This window comes from Chrysemys picta, chromosome 6, assembly GCF_011386835.1.
Source record: "Chrysemys picta bellii isolate R12L10 chromosome 6, ASM1138683v2, whole genome shotgun sequence".
Lineage (NCBI taxonomy): Eukaryota > Metazoa > Chordata > Testudines > Emydidae > Chrysemys > Chrysemys picta.
This window is the reverse complement of record NC_088796.1, coordinates 2,183,023-2,203,998: the sequence shown is the minus strand read 5'-3', so window position 1 is coordinate 2,203,998 and position 20,976 is coordinate 2,183,023. Positions and strand designations below refer to the sequence as shown.

The window sequence follows — 20,976 nt, the reverse complement described above, 5'->3', positions numbered from 1 at the left end:
GTTGAGAGTCTCCATTCATTGTCTGGACGCTGCTTTTAGATCCTCAGACGATGCTGTGGAAGTGCCAAGTATTATTCCTACTAGAATTAGAACATTTGTTCAGAATTAATCACCATGTAGTCTAGGCTGTCTCATCTTTCATAGAAAGAGAACATTTTTATTAGCTTTCTTTCTCAATGTCATGCTCCATGCACCCAGAGTGAAGGCTCAATAAGGCAGTCGAGTCCCAGCTTCCAGCAGAAATGCCATGGTCGTGATATGCATTACAATGTGCCAACTTTCTAATATTTCTTGCTGCTCCGCTCTGCAAGCCAGGTTTATTGGCATTTCCTGTTCTCATGGATAGCTGGTACACTTAGCATTCATTGACTGAGCAGCAAAGTAGATATTAGTTCATTCAGGAGCCTTTATCAGTGCTTCACCATATTGGCAGAGAAGAGTTTCCAGCTACACTGAAAGCTGAGGAAAGTCTATGAAGGACTGTAACTTGTATCTCATTCAGATACAGAAATAGTAGGCACCAATCTCACGCCCTTCTAATGGACCTCAATCACTGCTCAGTTAATCCCCTGCAGTTTGTGTCAAGACAGGGAATGCCAATACCAGCCATTAAGGAGCAAGTTGATACATTATCTAGACTTTTCCTTCTTGTGTGTTAGCAGCTGTTCAGAAGAATCAACATCTAGGTAATGACAAAGGACTTTTCTGCCACTGAGCTGAGAAATTCAGCACCATAGCTGGCTTTCCTTCCACTGTCACTTAGTGGCTACTAATGTGTAATGAGGGAAAAGCTAGAAACTTTTTAAATCAGTGTCAGTAGCAGTCTTGTTAATCGCACCTGAAAAGGGGGCGGGGTCAGTTTAGAGGAGACACAGTGCTACGGGGATCTGAGTTTGGGTCTGCAGCCCCTTGGCCAGAAGCACTGTAAAGGCCTGAGTGTTCATCCTCTGGGTGAAGTGTTGCTCCCAGATATCCTCTCTAGCCAGTGCAAAACTTGATGGTGATAGGATACCGAGGAGCCATATTTTGCTCTCTGACAGGAGGGGAGGGGAGGGGAGGGTCACTGCTACAAGAATAAAATAGTAAGAGGCAACCTGGATGCACTCAATGCATCTTCTGTAGTAACCATGCTCTGAGTTCCCCTAGCCTCTGTTTGACAGAAGCTGGGAATGGGCGACGGGATGGATCACTTGATGATTCCCTGTTCTGTTCATTCCCTCTGGGGCACCTGGCATTGGCCACTGTTGGAAGACCGGATACTGGGCTAGATGGACCATTCACTATGGCTGTTCTTATATTCTTATGTAACTTTCCACAGTAAAATAACTCATTAGTTGTACACTGCTTGAGCTCGACATTCCAAGGGTCGTGAGTTGCAACGCACCATCGCTGTCAGAGATGCTGACCTAAAAATGTCCTGTGGATTCAGCACCGCCACAGCCTAGAGCTATGAAAGAAATGGCAGAATATAAGGAGTGGGGGGGGGGGGATCAGTACCAGTTCTGCTGGCTTGTGTAAGAAGAGAGCTGATCCTCTAGTTCAGCTGGTAAAGCATTTGTCTGAAATGTCACGGGGAGTCAGGCTGATCCTGAGTCCCGCTCCCCCGGACAGCGGGCTGAGTTCAGAGGCGTAATGGTGCTGTACATTACACATTCTGCGTCGGAGACTGTAAACTGATGGGGTCTTACATGCCTGGGAAATAGAAGGGGGGCTTGGAGGGTAGAAAGAAAAGCCGCCCCTAGGAGACTGTATACCTAGCTTTGTACCTGTGAGTTGGGCCCAAAGTCTCTAATTAGCTTCGTGATCTAATCCTGCATCTTCATTGCTGCCCGTGTGGAGAAATAGGTGCACAGGGAATAACATTACAAACTCGCATTAATAAAGCAGGAAAGTCACTGCAGGCAGCGCTTCACTCCTGAGACGCATAAATAAACCAACAGCTGCTATTTCTTTCTCTGTTTTTGAAAACTGATCTAGAAGACTGGTAAGCGCACTTTCTAACACCTATTAAAATCTGGATTTTCCCAGCTAGCTTATTAAAGGGGAAAGAGTGAATCCCATTCCAAATCTCTGTATTTCCCTAGAGGCTTTGCTTTCTCTGATAGATGCTAAAGAAACTAAGCAGGGCTCCAGCACAGAATGTGGTAGCAGGAACGCCTGTTGTATTTAATTCCTGTCTAGCTCTAATACTGAGATTTAGCCTAGAAACCTAAGCCCCTGAATTCTAGCCACCACACTGCTGTTGTAACGAGTGACTGTACTGGTGAATAGATGGTCTAAGTTGGAGGTCAGGCTGGCGTTCTAAAGTCCCAATTCACAAACAGCGAAGGCATTTTATTTATGCTTAAGAACCAGAAGACTGATGTAAGCGGAAGTGATCCTGTCTTACATTCATATAGCATTTCCAGCCCAAAGGGTCCCAAAGCACTGCACAAACTCCGCATGTGCAGCGCTGCCCTGCTGAAATGCAGCCACCTAAGGCTGGAGAGTGGCAACCCCTAGCATCAGGCACACTGCACAGATGCAGAAGAGGGAAATGATTGGCTATGGATTGTGGAGCAAACCAGGACTCTTAGGGCAGGGGTCAAGGGATCAGTCCCATTCATGCAGTGCAGACAGGATCTCCGGTTTTAATGACTCAGCTGAAAGACTCGCACACAGTGATCTTGATTGTATTTCAGTCTAACTCAGGAGTATTCAGGGCTGATCACTAAGGGGCCAGATCTTCATGTGCTCAGGATCCCCAACAGGGTTGATATTTTTAAAAGTACTCAGCGCATAACAGCTCCCTTTGTGACCGTTATGGCCAGATTTTCAAAAGAGTGGGGAAAATGTGGCCATATTCCCCATGTTCCACTGAACCGCAGCCTGAAGTCTGTGTAATGACTCTGGAGGTGGAAGGTGACGCAACTACTCTCAACTTCACACATGGAGAAACCAACCCCAGTAAAAAGCCACACTTTAAAGAAGCCAGTTTTCGATTAAACTGATAGCCACAAGGTGACTCAGAACCCAAAGGTATATATTGCAGTAACACAGCACAGTCTGGGTTCTGTGCCAGAAAGGGTTAAATGTTTCTTTATTTCTTAACTCCAGGAGTAGCAGGAAAAGGGATGACTTTGAGAAGAGGTGGTGGAAAGTAGGAGCCCAAGTAACTTTTGTTCACGTCTCCCAAGTTCTATGGGGAGGTCTCTAGTGGCTCTATCACGGCCTCCAGAGCAGCTGGCCATGAAGTTCTACAGTGGGGCCTGGGAAAGGATGCTAGTAAACAAATCTTGAGGATATTTCATGTGCTTTTCTACCATTTAGTCATCAGTGGCTAACGGTGCTTTGGAGAACAGCAAACCAACCTCCACTTTCCAGCTAAGCACTCTCCTTTTGTCCACAGCTGGACCCAGAAGCAAGTGACAATCTCAAAGAGCTCCAAGTGAAACTGAACAATGTTTTGGATGAGCTCAGTGTTGTGTTTGGTAACAGGTGAGTACATCTAGCTTCTATAACCATGGAAACATTCCTTTTCTTCCACTCCAGCTGCATCTCTCCTGAGATTGAGAGAGATGAAAGTAAAACACATGGCAATTTCACAGTGTTTCTGTTTTGAATCAAATTCATGGCCTTGAATTTGCTCAATTCTTCATGTGCTCAATTCTCCATCTGAAGAACTGAGAAACTTTCAGAAAACTGTATCTGTTGTGTTCATTGCTCTGCCTGGGAACAGAACATGAGAATCTGAACTGTGAAATGTATTTGGATTGACATATATTGCTGATCCTGCTGCTAACAGCACATGTGTCTGGGAGAATTGAGTCCTGGTCTTCATTGCTCTGAAAGCAGTTTCTAGTTGAACATTCAGAAGCGATATTCCTGTTTAAATGCAAACATTCTGTTAAGGTATGTAACAGCTGAGAGCTTTCTGATTGTTAAATGAGTATTACAATCAGAAGGAAGCTGGCTTAGCATTTGTGATTCATGCTGAGACTCGGGACTCTAGTGTTGCAAAGGTTGGCACTTTCTTATAGGCTGGTCAGTCATTGTTGGCACCAGCGCCAGAATCGTTGCTAGTTGCAATTAAAAGCTTTATTTACAAATCATAGATACAAATTACCTGGGCAAGGAATGTGCCTCAGCTATCCCAACTCTACAGTGAGCACAAAAGTTGCAGCTTAAGCAAGACTGGAAGGCTGAAGACTGTCTTCACCGTTGCTGGATGTCCAGGTCTCTGTATGGAGACATGGATTGAGTATCAACTGGCCAAAAATACGTTCAGCTTGCGAATTAGAAGAAGGTTTCTAACCATCAGAGAAGTCAGCTTCTGGAACAGCCTCCCAACAGGAGTAGTGGGGGAAACAGCTTAACTAGTTTTAAGGGGTGGGGGGAGGAGATAGCTCAGTGTTTTGAGCATTGGCCTGCTAAACCCAGGGTTGTGAGTTCAATCCTGGAGGGGGCCACTTAGGGATCTGAGGCAAAATCAGTACTTGGTCCTGCTAGTGAAGGCAGGGGGCTGGACTTGATGACCCTTTGGGGTCCCTTCCAGCTCTATGAGATAGGTATATCTACATATATTATTATTATTATTATAAGGTGGAGCTTGATACATTTATGAATTGAATTTATAGGCTGGGGTGGCCTGTGATAGCAGGAGGCTGGACTTGATGAGCCAGGAGTTCCCTTCCAGTCTATGTTCCTAAGTAAAATGTCCCCCAATTGATCCAGTCTATTAATCTTTGAAAATAACTATTCCCCACAATAAGGACAGTTCATCTCATGTATGCCCTGTAAAAAGATGAATCAGGCACGTCCAGTAGTGCAGCTCCTACCTGGGTCGTAAGAATAAAAACTCAGCCTGACTGCTCTGCTTCCCGTCCATACATTTGTAGTATTTATGACCATCAGCTACTTTGTGGGACTTACCGACACACAGCTGCATTTTCAGCATATGGAACTGGTAACTAAGTGCATAACTCCCATTGCTATTCATGGATGGTGGCAGCAGGAGATGGGGAGATATGAACACATGGAACTGAGTCCATGACATTCATAATTAGATGGAGGATGAGTGAGAAATCATAATTAGTGGGTTAGTATTGTTATCTGACACTTGTCTTCACCGTGTCAATGTTACAAGACAATTAGGGTGGAATCTTGGCATTCGAAAGTGTAATTTACAGAGATTATGCAGTATCAGCACACGTTATCAGGGAGTGTTTCAGAAACATGTGCCAGAGAGAGAGATTAACCAGTCAATAGGGTTCAGCTGCTGCATTTAGTCAGAAGTGATGGTATCAAATTAGAAGTGGAAGGGCAGCTTACTGTGCAAGACAGATCTCCTCCTCAGGGATGTAACTGAGAGGTACAATAGGTATCCTCACTAGCATAAAAAGCGTCTGTACAAATGGCAACTCCTGGGACACTTTGCACCTCTGACGCATCAGATCTTTTCTTCATGTTTGAGGGATAGCTGCCGTGGCTGAGGAAACAGTTACATCTCAATTCCCTGCTCCCTCTGTCCTGAGGAAGTTCCATTACAGAGCACAGCACGACAGAGCCTTGTTTGGTCAAAGAGCCATATTTAGTTCATTACTGATGGACACAAGATAGTCTTCAGTGCAGTGTGGATACTGGGAGAGCAATTCATCCCAACGCATGGTCCCACACCCACCTCTTCCCATTCTCACACCTGGCTTCTGGAAGGGCTGTAGGCTTCCAACACTGCATAACAATACCCCGACCCCAAGACCGGGGGGGGAGAGAGACCCTCCGTGGCAGCTAGGATATTCCAGCACATTGTCTTCGGTGGCCTAGGTACAGATTCAAGGGGCAAGAGATGAGCTTTTTCAGCAGCAGGCCTGGAGCACGCCCTTTGCTATCTGCAGACCCCTGTTTTGTTGTACCGTTCCCCAAAGAATGGGGGGCAAAACTTCACAGCATGGGTCGTACAAAAGTAACATCCACGACTAAACCTAGAGTAAGCTGGAGAACTGCCTGCCACCTTGTCAGCTCAGATACCAAGATGATAGGCACCTTAGACCTAGATACCTTCGAACCAAGCTTTATTAAAGATTGGTGGTTGGTATGGAGCCACTTGCATGGCTGAAATGGCCATTCTGTAGAAAGAATGAAATTAAATCAGTGTCTGACGTGGTCTCTCTCAGCAAGCTGGTAATCCCTTCTCTGCATCCTGGCCTGGTGTGGTTCTGTCCTTAGAACACCCTTAATCCCATTCCGCACATCCCAAACATAGTAAATGTATTCCACACACACCTGGGTCGGGTGTTCACATCTCCATAGATCAACAGCGTTGAGACACTACTGCTGCATTACCAGCCTACTTAGTGTAACACTCCACATCAGCTTTTCACACGTAATAAATACTCCAGGTTTTATAGCTCAGAGGAAACATAGCATGGTTTACACCTAACTGCGGGTTAGATGTTTTGTTCTTGGAAGCCTTGGAGGAGAGGAGACGGCATATGAATCGGGGAATGCTGGAATCCTATCTGTTGGTGTCTGAGAGACTGACATCCCTAGCTCACTGCAGTGACTGGTTTATGCTGGGCTGCCCAGTTATATTGCAGTTTACGCACAGAGTAAGATGTAGCTGCCAACACTTAATGTTTTCCCCTAATGTAGTTATGTGACCCTGAAAACCAGGCATTCTTGGGTTTCGGTGACTTGGTGCAGCTGCCTGGTCATTTTCATGGAAGCTGGTGTCTTCCTCTGTGTTTGGAAACCCCTGCGTCCCTGCACCAGCTGGAGGAAAGGGTCCAGACCAGAGGGCTCACGTCATTGGGGCTAAAGGAAGCAGCTGCTGCTGGACCCTGAGAAGCTGATGACTTCTTGTTTATATACAGCCCACCCTATTCCCAAGCACAGATCCCTGCAATATGAGGCCTCTCATAGTCTTTGAGATCAGAAGGGACCATCATGATCATCTAGTCTGACCTCCTGCACATTGCAGGCCACAAAATCTCACCCACCCACTCCTGACCTCTGGCTGCGTTACTGAAGTCCTCAAACCATGATTTACAGACTTCAAGTGACAAAGAATCCACCATTTATCCTAGTTTAAACCTGCCAGTGACCTGTGACCCATGCTGCAAAGGAAGGCGAAACCCCCCCTCTCCTGCCAATCTGACCTGGGGGGAAATTCCTTCCCGACCCCAAATATGGCGATCAGTGAGACCCTGAGCATTTGGCTGCTGCAGCACTACATGCTGGCACTCCGCTCGAGTGCCCCACTGTGGTGGTCCTACTCTCTCGAGCCCCTCAGCAGGGTCAGAGAGGTGAACGTGAGAATGGAGGCTTGGCTCTGGGTTGCTTCAGTGGAGTCTGATGCACTGGTGGGAGGCTGGTCCATGGGGAGAGAAGAAGGCAGTGGGGCATGGAGCCTAGTGAGGAGCAGGAGCAGAGGGTGCATGTTTTGAAAGGAGAGAGGCCCGCCTATGCCACAGGTGTCCCGCTGACTCAACGCTATAGGAAATCAGGCCCCTTATTTAGGTGCCCAAATATAGATTTAGAAGCCAGCTTTAGACCCCCGCCCCCATGTTCGGTTGATTTGGTGGAGTAAGGAGTGTTAAACCTTGGCCGCAATCCCTAGCACTTCTTACATGTTCAAGGCCCTACGCAAACATTAGCTAATTGAATGCCGCACTTACCATCTATTGTCAGTAATAGTTGCCTTAAATATCAAGATGGGTGAGGTGATACCTCTGACTGGACCAACTTCTTCAATAAAAGAGATGACCTCACCCGCCTTGTGTCTCTAATACCCTGGGACCAGCACAGCTACAACAATATTGCAAACTTAAATGTCAAGGCATTTCCCTTCATTCCCAGCTGATGTGTTGACGGCTCTGCTGCAGTATTCCCCACATTAAACCACTACATTAGAGTCTTCTTGATTGTCTGCAGTAACTAGGTTGCCATCTACTGATAGTGGTTGTGACAAGCTAATTCCCCGAATGGATGTGGCTCGGATCTCTGTCTGTCTATCCTTGGGAGTTGCAGACAATTGAACTCCCCTAACGGCCGGCATGTCACTTCGACAGAGACATTGTTCACTTGGCTAGCCAAGCCCCAGTTAGTCTTGACATTTATGTATAATTGGGGCTTGTTTCAGTCAGCACGTGTCTGCTGCTGAGCACCTGTGATTTTAACAACTCTCTCTTGTAAGGTCTGGCAATGAGCTGTAGGGATGTGTCTGTCCGCAGTGCATTGCAGTTGAGCCCTGGTTACACTACTGATCTGTGTGAAGTCATAGACTGTATATACCAAACACAGAACAGTACGTGCAGTTGTAATTCTTGGAAAAAGAAAGGGCAGCTTTCTAATTAAGTGACTGAGTTTATCTCCGACGTGACGAGGCCACGTGTAGGGATGCTAGTGTCACTACTGATATTCTACACAGTTGATTACTCTGATAGTGTGTCCTTCTTAACAACATTGAGAAGGAAGCAATAGGGAACGTCTTAGATGGATGGAGTCAAGAGGAGTATTGCATAGTTAGTGAACACAAGTTATGTTTTCATGTGAAAAAAGTGATAGGTTTGCCGCTGAATAACTTTGCTTCTCTCGTCTGTCTAGCTTTCAGAGCCGTATTGATGAGTGTGTCAAGCAGATGTCAGATATACTCTGTCAAGTGAAAGGGACAGGAAATATTCCTGCAAATGCCAGGAACACGGTGGCGCAAGACGCGGACAATGTCCTGAGGCCATTAATGGACTTCCTGGATGGAAAGTAAGAAGAGCTCAGTTCTGTATTCATACTGCCATAAAATTTCTAACAGATTGGGAGGGGTTTCTCCAGCCTTCTGGCTGATTCCCTAGAGACGTCTTCTCTATCAGAGTCATCCCGGAGGGTTTTTATCTTTGGAAAAGAGGTGGCTTCTGGATGACGTATCAGACTTTCTCATTTTGAAAGTGTCAGCCAGCAGATATCATGGTGTTTCTGTGAATCCCATGACATTCGCCAGGTATAATTCATGATTTTGTTGCATGAGAAATGGTTTATTTTGTTGCATTTATACGCATTGAGTCATTCCATCTTCTCCTCAGGTTGGATGCTGAAAGGGACTGTGTGCGTCATAGTTAGCATGCATACACAGCAGCACTTCTACATCCGTAAAGCAATTTCCATGCTTTACCTAACTACTCCTGGGAGGTAGCATCACCTTCTATTGGTGGGAAGTAGAAGTGGGAATGCACATGACTTCTTTCCTGAGCACAGCAAGTCAGAGGCAGAGCCTGGATTATTCTTCTTGTCTATCCTACAGAGGAGGCAAGTTCCTCTAAACACTGCCTGCACCCTGCTAGCATCACCTCTTTGTTGCCTGGGTTCAGCTCTGGCCAGCTGCTCTTCACCCAGCTGAGGATTTTGGCTAGGTGTTGAGAGACCTGGGAGAGGTGATTTTCATGCTTGATATAAAGGAGCGGAGTGTTGTCTATGTATTGCGTCCTCAGTTCTCCCAATGGCTTCCTATAGATGTAGCCTCGTGGGACTCGGCCGGTGAGTCTAATCTCTCTGTGCCCTACAGGGGGATGGTCAGTGAGAGGTGAAAAGGGAAACTGATCAGAACTCTTCCAGGCAAAAGGGAGTAAACGCAGAGAACTGATGCTGAGCAAGGCAGCTATAGCCAAGCACAGAATTGAAGCCAAGAAATACCTTGATGTGTTTCTGGAGAAGGGTGTTGAGGGCTCACCTGAGAGAAGCAGGAAGGTGTGTTTCAAATCAGCGTTCAAAGAGCCCATCCGTTGGGCCACGTGGCCTTTTGCTGGCCCTACAATCAGTTATGTTCACTCTTCTGTGGGAATGGGCTCTGCCAGGTAGGAATACTTGGGCTGCTGCTTTTACTCTTACTTCTATCTGTGGTGTCTCATTCAGATATACGTGGTTAGTGTTTGGAAGCAGAGAGACACAGCTGAGCTACAGAAGGATGCCAGCGTGCACCCTCTCCAGACTTGTTACAGCTGCACACGTGTTCCTTGAAAGTAGCAGTGCCACTGCCTTTGGACTCTGGGGAAGCTTTGTTTCATTCAAACTTTACTTTTCATCTCTGGCACAAGGAGAGGAAAGCAAAGCAACGCTGTGCACCTGCCTGGTCTCTGATTTCCAGCTGCAGCAGAGACCTCAGAGGAGATGAGGTATAGAGCTGCGACTAGGATCTCTCGTGTAAAGAGAGCACATATTTGAAAAATGAGGAAGCTTCGTTTCTGTGACTAGGAGTACAATGATCTACAATGGTCTGGAGGGTGTAAATACTCCACAGGGAGTCAAAGTACTGAGTGGGAATGTGATATTCCTGACAGTCTTTGGGGCACTGACTTTGGGACCTACCTTGATGCTGATGCAAACAACTTATTGGACCAGGGATGGGGCTGGCCATTTGCTTGCTTCTCTGAGGCTCGCTCCCCCATTGCTTCTGAACAACTTTGAGTGTCCTTCGGCATCAAGCCTGGAGTGATGGTTCCCTTCACCTTTGTTCTTCAGACACCGGTCTGATACTGGGATCTGTATTGTTCCCTCAGTGGAGACAGGGGCTGTTGGCCCCCAATGCCATGCCCTTATCCTCAGCAGCCTCCATGGAACCAATGGGCAATTCCTCATTCTATAAATCCGAATCCTCCACCCGTTCCTGTGCCAGGTAAGCTGACCAGCCAGTGGTATCACCTCCTAGCCACCTACATTGCAAACTCCGGTGGAGGCATCTCCCTTAGAGCAGGTACACACGGATCCACATATACGAGAACCAGTGCTGCCCCAGGACGTTTCAATGGCTCCTTTTCTTCATCCTCCTCATTCGAGTGTTGGAATCTTCCTCCCCTGGCCCTGAAGATTTTAAGGAACATCAGGAGCTCTGACGATGAATAGCTTCATGCTTTGGCTATAGAGGCTGGGTTTGTGCAGGAAAAAGGGCACAAATTGGTGGACATCCTTCAGTCTTTGACTCGGGGAGAGTAGCTCTCCTTATGAGTGAGGCACTGTTGGAGCCCTCCTAGGTTTGTGGCATTCCAGAGCTGCTTTGACACCTACAGCAAAGCATACGGAGAAGAGTTATGATGTTCCTATGCATGGGCAGAAAAATATATTGCCTTCCTCCTTGCCAGATGTGTGTTGCAAACCAGCAGGTACTGCAGTCCAAGGATAGTTTTTTGAACTGGGACTTTGTAGCCAACTTCATGGACAAATTGCCTGAATCTTTTAGGGAGGAGTTGAAGGCATTTATCGCAGAAGGTCATCTGGTCACAAAGACATTTTTGCAGTTGGCAGCAGCAACAGCAATGTCGAGTGCCAGAGTTATGGTGTCGGCAATTTATGATGAGAAGAGCATCACGGTTGCAGAATTCTGGAATAGTGCAGACATCCAACAGTGTGTGGAAGACCTGCCCGTTGACAGTTGATTTTTATTTTCTGGTAAGACAGATGAGAAGTTGCATTTGTTTAAGGACTCACAAGCAACCCTGCACTCTTTGGGGATTTATATCCCAGCCACAAAAAGGCGTCATTTTGGAGGTCAGCAACAACAGCAGCAATATCACCCAAACATATTTTAGACAGGCACCAGGACTACTCTAGAAAGGGCAGTAAGTCCCACAGGAGGAGGACTTATGGATCTGCTTTCACCCAGCCAGATTATCCACCTCCACCTTGGGGAACGCAGCCCATTTGACTATTAAATCGAGAGCACCATACCACTTGTGGATGTTCAACACTGTCTCTTCAGTTTGTAGGCAGACCGTCTCGCTTCTGCAGTGCTGGAGAATCAGCAACGATGGACAGATGGGTCCTAAGCACTGTGGGATTGGGTTATGCTATACAATTCTCTGCCATCCCCCCTCCCTTGTCAGGGACCCTTCCAATGAGTCACCGCCTCTTCTTCAGATCCAAACTCCTTGTGCTCTGGCAGCTGGGGAGGAGGTTCCTCATTATCATCACAGGAAGGGATTTTATTCCCAGTATTTCCTGAGCTCCAAATCCAAGGGAGAAATGAGACTATCCTTGGTCTCAACCAGTTCATCAAGTATATGAAATTCCACATGGTTACCTCAGCTACTATTCTTCCTGCCTTGACTCATAACAACTGGTTTGCTGCTCTCGATCTTCAGGAAGCTTATTTCCACATCATGATTTTCCCAGGCCACAGGAAGTTCCTGAGATTCACAGAATCATAGAATATCAGGGTTGGAAGGGACGTCAGGAGGTCATCTAGTCCAACCCCCTGCTCAAAGCAGGACCAACCCCAACTAAATCATCCCAGCCAGGGCTTTGGCAAGCCTGACCTTAAAAACCTCTAAGGATGGAGATTCCACCACCTTCCTAGGTAACCCATTCCAGTGCTTCACCACCCTCCTAGTGAAAAAGTTTTTCCTAATATCCAACCTAAACTTCCCCCACTGCAACTTGAGACCATTGCTCCTTGTTCTGTCATCTGCTAACACTGAGAACTGTCTAGATCCATCCTCTTTGGAACCCCCTTTTAGGTAGTTGAAAGCAGCTATCAAATCCCCCCTCATTCTTCTCTTCTGCAGACTAAATAATCCCAGTTCCCTCAGCCTCTCCTCATAAGTCATGTGCTCCAGCCCCCTAATCATTTTTGTTGCCCTCCGCTGGACTCTTTCCAATTTTTCCACAACCTTCTTGTAGTATGGGGCCCAAAACTGGACACGGTACTCAAGATGAGGCCTCACCAATGTCGAATAGAGGGGAATGATCACGTCCCTCGATCTGCTGGCAATGCCCCATTTTGGCAGCCCAAAATGCCGTTAGCCTTCTTGGCAACAAGGGCACACTGTTGACTCATATCCAGCTTCTCGTCCACTGTGACCCCTAGGTCCTTTTCTGCAGAACTGCTACCTAGCCATTCGGTCCCTAGTCTGTAGCAGTACATGGGAGTCTTCCGTCGTAAGTGCAGGACTCTGCACTTCTCCTTGTTGAACCTCATGTCAAAGTCAGATTCAGGACTCCCAATTTGTCAGACCACTCTGTTTATTAGTAAAGCGCTCTGCTAATAAACCCAGATAATGTGAGCACCATCCAAGACTCAAACTATCTTATTTATACAGATAAAAGGGCGTGAACTTAACAAGATAACAAAAGGAAGCAGAACTGATAGGTTTACCTGGGGCTAGACATACATATCTTTTTCTTTACTAACTGTTACCAATCTCCTGTTAATGTCCCACCATTAGCTTAAGCGAACCCATTGTTTCATACCTTAATGTTTCTCTTCCTGACAACTATATTTCAACATTCATTATTCCTGCTTAAAGGAACATACAGCATTTCTTTAATCCATTCTATTTTTACAATATAATTCATTCTACTTTCACACTCATCAAATTTTTTTTGGCCCAATCCTCTAATTTGTCTAGGTCCCTCTGTATCCTATCCCTACCCTCCAGCGTATCTACCACTCCTCCCAGTTTAGTGTCATCTGCAAACTTGCTGAGGGTGCAATCCACGCCATCCTCCAGATCATTAATGAAGATATTGAACAACACCAGCCCCAGGACCGACCCTTGGGGCACTCCGCTTGATACCGGCTGCCAATTAGACATGGAGCCATTGATCACTACCCGTTGAGCCCAACGATCTAGCCAGCTTTCTGTCCACCTTAAGTCCATTCATCCAGCCCATACTTCTTTAACTTGCCGGCAAGAATACTGTGGAAGACCGTATCAAAAGCTTTGCCAAAGTCAAGGAATAACACATCCACTGCTTTCCCCTCATCCACAGAGCCAGTTATTTCGTCATAGAAGCCGCTTAGGTTAGTCAGGCATGACTTGCCCTTGGTGAATCCATGCTGACTGTTCCTGATCACTTTCCTCTAAGTGCTTCAGAATTGATTCCTTGAGGACCCGCTCCATGATTTTTCCAGGGACTGAGGTGAGGCTGACTGGCCTGTAGTTCCCCAGATCCTCCTTCTCCTCCCCCCCTCTTTATTTCTCATTGCTGGGCAGCATTACTAGTACATGTAGCCTGTTGTCAGCTCCATACATCTTTATTAAATGCATGATGGTGGTAGCAGCCTACCTAGAAGGAGGTGAATTCATGTCTTCCCATACTTGGACAATTGGCTATTGAGCGGCAGATTCAGGGAACAAGTCCTTAGTCGTGTCCAATTCATGCTGGACCCTTCTGATTGTCAAGGGTTGATTTTGAACAAAGAAAAATGAACATTGAACCCCAAAAAATCAAGTTCATTAGGGCCCTGTTATACTCTATGAATTCAAAGGCCTTTCTCCCAGTTTAATGATTCCAGACAATTCGGCACCTTTGTCTGGACCTCCAGTCGCATCCATTGACTTCAGTCCACGTATGCCTGGGACTACTGGGACATATGGCCACACACACTTACATGATGCAGCATGTAAGATTGTCTCTTTGCCATCTTCTGCCATGCTTGAGGTCAGTTTATTGCCCCAGTTGATGTTCATTGGACAGGCTTATCTGAGTAGCCCCAGAGATACTGGACTCGCTATATTAGTGGACAGAACAATATGTGCCAGAGGGTTCCGTTTGCCCATCCTCCACCAATCAGAACAATAGTCACCGATGTCTCCACAATAGGTTGGGGAGCGCATCTAGGGAAGTGAAAGATTCAGAGTTTGTGGTCAGCGCAGAAAGCTTCCAGTCATATGAACATGCTGGAACTTCGGGCAATAAACAATGTGCATCAGGCCTTTTGAGATGAGAGCTGGGGAGCAGCAGTTCACACATTTGCAGACAATACCACCCTGGTGTATTAAGTGAACAAGCAGGGATGAACCCACTCCAGCTGGCTTTGTCAGGAAGAAACCGTGCCCACAGCAGCACACTTACCAGGCTCTGAAAACCGGCTGGCTGAGCATCTCAGCAGGACATTCTCAGTCAACCACAAGTGGTCCCTGAAAAGCAGCAGAGTGAGGCAGAATGGGGCATTCCTTCCATTGACCTTTTTACAATGAAGGGCAACAGGAAATGTCTGTTTTGTTCCCAAGCGGGGCTCAGTCCAGGGTCCCTAACTGATGCTTTCCGTCTGAACTGGGGAAGAGACCTGTTGTATGCCTTGCCCATTTCCCTCGGATTCCTCGGGTTATCCTCAAACTCACATTGGACCATACTAAGCTGATTCTTATTGCACTGGCCTGGCGAAATAATGTTGGTTCTCTGGCCTTCTCAGTGTGTTAGCTCGGCCTCCCAAATCTCTCTCTCTCTCTCTCTCCTGCCTGACCTGCTGACCCAGCACCATGCCCAGGTTATTCTTCCAGCATTTGGCAAGCTACACCTCACAGCATGGATGGTGCATGGCTAAATGAGGAGGAAGGAAAATGCTCAGAAACAGCTCAGATAATAGCGCAGTATCTGCCTCATAAGCTGTGGTAATACAGGAAGTTATCCACCTGGGAGATCGTCTGTGAGGAGACTGGCTGACCCGTCATCTAAACCACAAAGGTAGTTCAGACTGTGTCGTCCCCACAGACATTCTGGACCCATTAGACAAGGCCACAAGCAACAAAGATCACCTTTCTCAGTGATATCTCAATAGTGAACATTTGTACGGCTGCTACTTGGTCTTTTGTACGCACTTTAGCTAGATGTTATACCAGATGCAAACTTTGGGATGGCTGTTCTGCAGTCTTTGTTTAAATAGAGTCTGCAGCCTTGGATTTCGGTGTGAAGGAACTGATGGGGTTGGGTGGCATCACTCTTGAATAGCCAGGGGAGGGGCTAAGACCACAGGGTCTGAGTGCCACCCCTACAAGTACTGCTAAGCACAATTCTCTGGCTTTGGTGTGCTGGGTGCCTGCACACCTGAATGGAATACACATCTGCACCCACATCTCAAAGAACAAGTTACAGTACAGGTAAGTATCCATTTTATATGGAGTGATGCTACAACACATGTGAACCTCTTATGCTTAACAATCTGTCCCGCTCTGTATTTAACTTGAACACTCTGGTTTCCTTCTCCAGACCTGAAGAAGAGCTCTGTGAAGCTTGAAAGCTTGTCCCGTGCACCAATAAAAGTTGATCCAATACAAGATATTATCTTGCCCACCTTGTGTCTCTCATATCCTGGGACCAATATAATTACAACACTGTCTCATCCACTCATTTTATATAAAGTTTACTCATAGCCAATAGATAAACCCTTGTGTTCCTGTTAATATCACCTTTGTCATCATCTCCCTCCCTCTCCATTTTTTACCAAATTGAAGATTGGATGCGTCTCTACAAGGGAGGCTCTAGCACAATCAGAAGTGACGGGCTTGATCACAGCGTGAGGTTCTGCGGAGTGTTTGCTGGAGGTCACGCTAGAAGAGTATAATGGCCCTCTATTAGTGTAAACTCACCTGCTGGGTCTTTCCCTATTTAGACGGATGAGCCCTTTGGGGCAGGGCGCTTCTTCTGTTTTATGTGTAAGCATCCAGCACAATGGGGCCCCGATCCTGTTTGGGGCCCCTGCAAGCTACCATCATCCAAATAAAAACTTTCTGTTGCTCGGGGGGTTAAATAGCAGTGGCTGAATTCTTAGGCACAAAAATCCTGTTTTGTGCAAATGTCTTAGTGCTAAAGCTGAAGGAAAAAGCATCAGAAAACATTCCTTAGCAGCGCTGTAGGCAAAGGGGATGCTGCTCTTTCCTATGAGATGTGAGATAAGAATTAACATAAATTGTGTGTTAGGTGAGGCATTAAATCTCACCCCCACTTTCACTCCGTTTCTCCTATAGCCTGCACTGCTGGAACTGCATTGTTTTAATCAGCTCTTGCTCTCTCCCTGCAGCCTGACTCTCTTTGCCACGGTGTGTGAAAAGACCGTGCTGAAACGGGTGCTGAAGGAGCTCTGGAGGGTGGTGATGAATACCATGGAGAAGCTCATTGTGCTGCCTCCACTCACAGACCACACGGTAAAGCATAACCTTCTTTACTCAGTGCAGAAACCATGCTCATTCTGCTGTATAACCCTGTCTGGGTAGTGGAGTCTGCAGACCAGCCTGTTCTGAAGGGTGAGCATTGAAAGGAAAACTATGGCCATAATCTAAGGCCTTGGCTACACTTACCCGGTAGTTCGGCGGCGAGCGATCGAACTTCTGGGTTCGACTTATCGCGTCTAGTCTGGACGCGATAAGTCGAACCCGGAAGTGCTCGCCGTCGACTGCGGTACTCCAGCTCGGCGAGAGGAGTACCGCGGAGTCGACGGGGGAGCCTGCCTGCCGAGTGTGGACCAAGGTAAGTTCGAACTAAGGTACTTCGAACTTCAGCTACGTTATTCACGTAGCTGAAGTTCCGTACCTTAGTTCGAATTAGGGGGTTAGTGTAGACCTGGCCTAAGAAAATAAAGACATGGCTTTATTGGTAATGGGATCTTGAGGCAGAGAGAAAGCTCTCCCAGCTCAGAATCTGAGATGCCGGAGTCCAAAGCGTGACTGTCAAGTGCACCAAATTGTTGAATAGGAGTCTGCAATCTTTTTCATAAGGCAGTGCGCACCGAATTACCCGGTTGCTGGTGCTGACTACACCAGGTTAGCTTAACCATGGAAACGCTTTCACTTAATGATCATCAGCTCCCTAGGCTGGGGAGTTCTTTGAAGCATGACCAGGATACACCTGATTTCAAAGGTAGACTTATATAAGTGTTCAGCTGCAGGGACCAACTGGATTAATGTGTGTCATGAACTGCAGTGACCTGTTAATGATGAAAAATTAGCCTGTCCCCTAATCCTGGTGAACTACAGAAGCAGATGACATTGCAATCCCAGATATCCAGTTGCTTCCTAGGATGGTGTCCAGTCACAGGCAGAGTCAACTCCTGGCCCTGGGTTACAAGCTAATTGTTTGGAAATGGTCCAGAACTATTACTACGTGTCCACATTAAAGCAGGCTCTTGGCCTGGGGTTGATGTACTGAGTGGCTCTTCTTGCTTGGCACCGGTTTCTGGTATGTGTTGAAAGGTGTTCAGGTCATGGCGTCTGAAGAAGTGGTGGAGACTTGCATCTTGCTGTAAATGTATTTGTCCTGTGAGAGGGAGGGCCCTTGTCTCACCCTTACGGATATTGTAAACACCAGAGCTGTATTGCACACAGTGAATCCTACCTGTCAAGCAAGAAACTATTGCAAGGGATCCGAGCATCAAACTATAGTCTTCGCTCCACGGTCAGGTTTTAAGTGACCATGTTTGTGTTTCTTTAATCAGTTTCATTTGTGTGATGGATTTAGAATGTAGACAATAAATAACTTTAAGGGAGGGGGGTCATGTGTGTTTTTCTAGGCTACTTTTAAGCTGCTGCGGAAAGCATCTGTTAGTAGATTTGCAGAAGCCTGAATGTAAGAGCAGCCTTATTATGATCCTAACAACCCCTTCTAACCTGACGAGATGAAATAAAAGCTTTCCTAGGGCACCAGGGGAAGGAGCTGCTTTGGGCTTTGATGCCGGCCCCTTTTGAAGTTCCCATTCTGAGTGGGAGGAAAGCACCTGATGCCACATTTCCCCCTGAAAGGCAATACATAGCTACTGCTTGCAACCCTGCTGGGAGTCACCACAGAATAGCCATTCGGTGATGCTCCATATGGCTTCATGTTACCTTCTCTGACACATTCCAAATGGAGAGGCTACGAAAAGAAGCCAGAGTCCTGTCCTGCTCCTGCAGGATTTCTCCCGTTGGCAGGATGTGGCTCTCTGACAAGAGAAGCTAGTCAGCTACTGAGATGTAGGTTGTAATGGAATTGTAACTCCTCTATTGCTTTCACACCTCTAGGACAGCAGGCAGCAGCAAGTGTCTTAATAACACACTCAGTTCACTGGCTCATAAGCCTGTGGGTATTGAATTTCCATGGATTTCAAGATCAATGGCAACATGAGCTGCAGTAATTCAGAGAGCAATTCACACACCTCGCCAATTATAAGTAAAGATCAACATTTAATTACAACACTGTCTCTCTCGGCTGAGTGGATATATGGGGTTAAGTCTCTGGAACTCAATATTTTGGGGCTTCTGAATACATCCCATTTTATTATATTATCAAAGCTAATGCACATTCCTGTAGAGTGCACCCCAGGCTGCAGGTCAGTAACCAGATACTTGATTCACACATGGACGGACGGCTCCTCAGATCTCTCTGCCTTATTTGCTATCATTCTCATTACACAATGGGCAGCTACAGCCCACCCAGTTGATGGCCAGAATTACACACACCCCTACTGCGTTTCCTTCTGTGCTCCCAGAGAGACCTGTCTCCCCTAAACGAGTGCGTGATCTGGAGTAGACACAAGATTCAGCCTCTCTAGGGCACGTCTACACTCCTCTTCCAACAGGACTACGTTTGTGCGAAGGCAGGGCCTTTACATTCACACCCACAGCATCCACATGGAGGGGTTACAGCAGAGCACTTCAGTCCGAACTGCAAGTCACCCCCTCCTAGACCGAACTGCAGAGCAGTGTAGATAGATGGGCCCGAAGCGTCAAGAGCTGATTTTACCTCTCGCATAGCAGCACCCTGCCTGTTATGCAAACAGATCCTCTGAAGTGGATGTCAGCGGGGGGGAAACTGTTCTGGCGGGGGGGCTGCTAGCACTCCTTATGGCCCGTGGAGATAAATACAACCTCTCTGTTGCATTAGCCAAGGGCAAGGAATTCCAAGTCGGCTCCTGTAGCAAGTGTGCGGGGAGGTGGGTTACCTTAGCGTCGGGCCGGCTGAGCTAAATCAGCGTCTCTTCATGAGCTCTGCTGGAAAGTCAGATTCTGCGCACTGCCAGGGTCCTCGGAGAACCACTTCCAAATACGAGAAGCCTTGTCTGTCCCCGGTTAAAAGCTAGCCTGTGATCGCTTAACGTAGCAAAAACACCTTGGAAGAATAAATAATCTTTTATTTTAATGGGCACTATACAGAAGCTCTGCTTGTCAGATCAAACCTCTTAAATAGATAAACAAAATAATGCCAATAATCAAATCTAAAGGCTGTCTGATCTGAGCGCTGAACACACAGCTGAATGGAATAAATGTGCCTCAAGGCAGTACTTCATGCAAGCAAAAGCACTCGTGAATTAGTGCCACATAAAGAAATAAACCTGGGTACTAACGAGCTCTTTACAAACAGAAACAACAAGGAGTCTGGTGGCACCTTAAAGACTAACAGATTTATTTGGGCATAAGCTTTCGTGGGTAAAAACCTCACTTCTTCAGATGCATAGAGTGAAAGTTACAGATGCAGGCATTATATACTGACACATGGAGAGCAGGGAGTTACTTCGCAAGTGGAGAACCAGTGTTGACAGGGCCAATTCAATCAGGGTGGACGTAGTCCACTCCCAATAATAGATGAGGAGGTGTCAATTCCAGGAGAGGAAAAGCTGCTTTTGTAATGAGCCAGCCACTCCCAGTCCCTATTCAAGCCCAGATTAATGGTGTTGAATTTGCAAATGAATTTTAGTTCTGCTGTTTCTCTTTGAAGTCTGTTTCTGAAGTTTTTTTGTTCAATGATAGTGACTTTTAAATCTGTAATAGAATGACTAGGGAGATTGAAGTGTTCACTTACTGGCTTTTGTATGTTACCATTCCTGATGTTCGATTTGTGTCCATTTATTCTTTTGCGGAGGGACTGTCCGGTTTGGCCAATGTACATGGTAGAGGGGCATTGCTGGCACATGATGGCACATATCACATTAGTAGATGTGCAGGTGAATGAGCCCCTGATGGTGTGGCTGATGTGGTTGGGTCCTCTGATGGTGTCGCCAGAGTAGATATGGGGACAGAGTAGGCAACGAGGTTTGCCACAGGGATTGGTTCCTGGGTTGGTGTTTCTGTGGTGTGGTGTGTAGTTGCTGGTGAGTATTTGCTTCAGGTTGGGGGGTTGTCTGTAAGCGAGGACTGGCCTGCCTCCCAAGGTCTGTGAGAGTGAGGGATCATTTTCCAGGATAGGTTGTAGATTGTGGATAATATGCTGGAGAGGTTTTAGCTGGGGGCTGTATGTGATGGCCAGTGGTGTTCTGTTATTGTCCTT

At 46.7% G+C, this 20,976-nt stretch overlaps 1 protein-coding gene across 12 annotated transcripts in view; it reads left to right on the top strand.

Annotated features, from left to right (window-relative positions):
• Positions 1 to 20,976, top strand: part of UNC13B (unc-13 homolog B) — a 378,814-nt gene that overhangs the window by 327,881 nt on the left and 29,957 nt on the right. For all 12 annotated transcript variants that reach the window (XM_065598630.1, XM_065598632.1, XM_065598633.1 and 9 more), the window contains 3 exons: positions 3,389 to 3,477; positions 8,584 to 8,736; positions 16,763 to 16,886. In XM_065598630.1, coding sequence (XP_065454702.1) covers positions 3,389 to 3,477; positions 8,584 to 8,736; positions 16,763 to 16,886 — 366 coding nt within the window. The remainder of the gene's footprint in view (positions 1 to 3,388; positions 3,478 to 8,583; positions 8,737 to 16,762; positions 16,887 to 20,976) is intronic.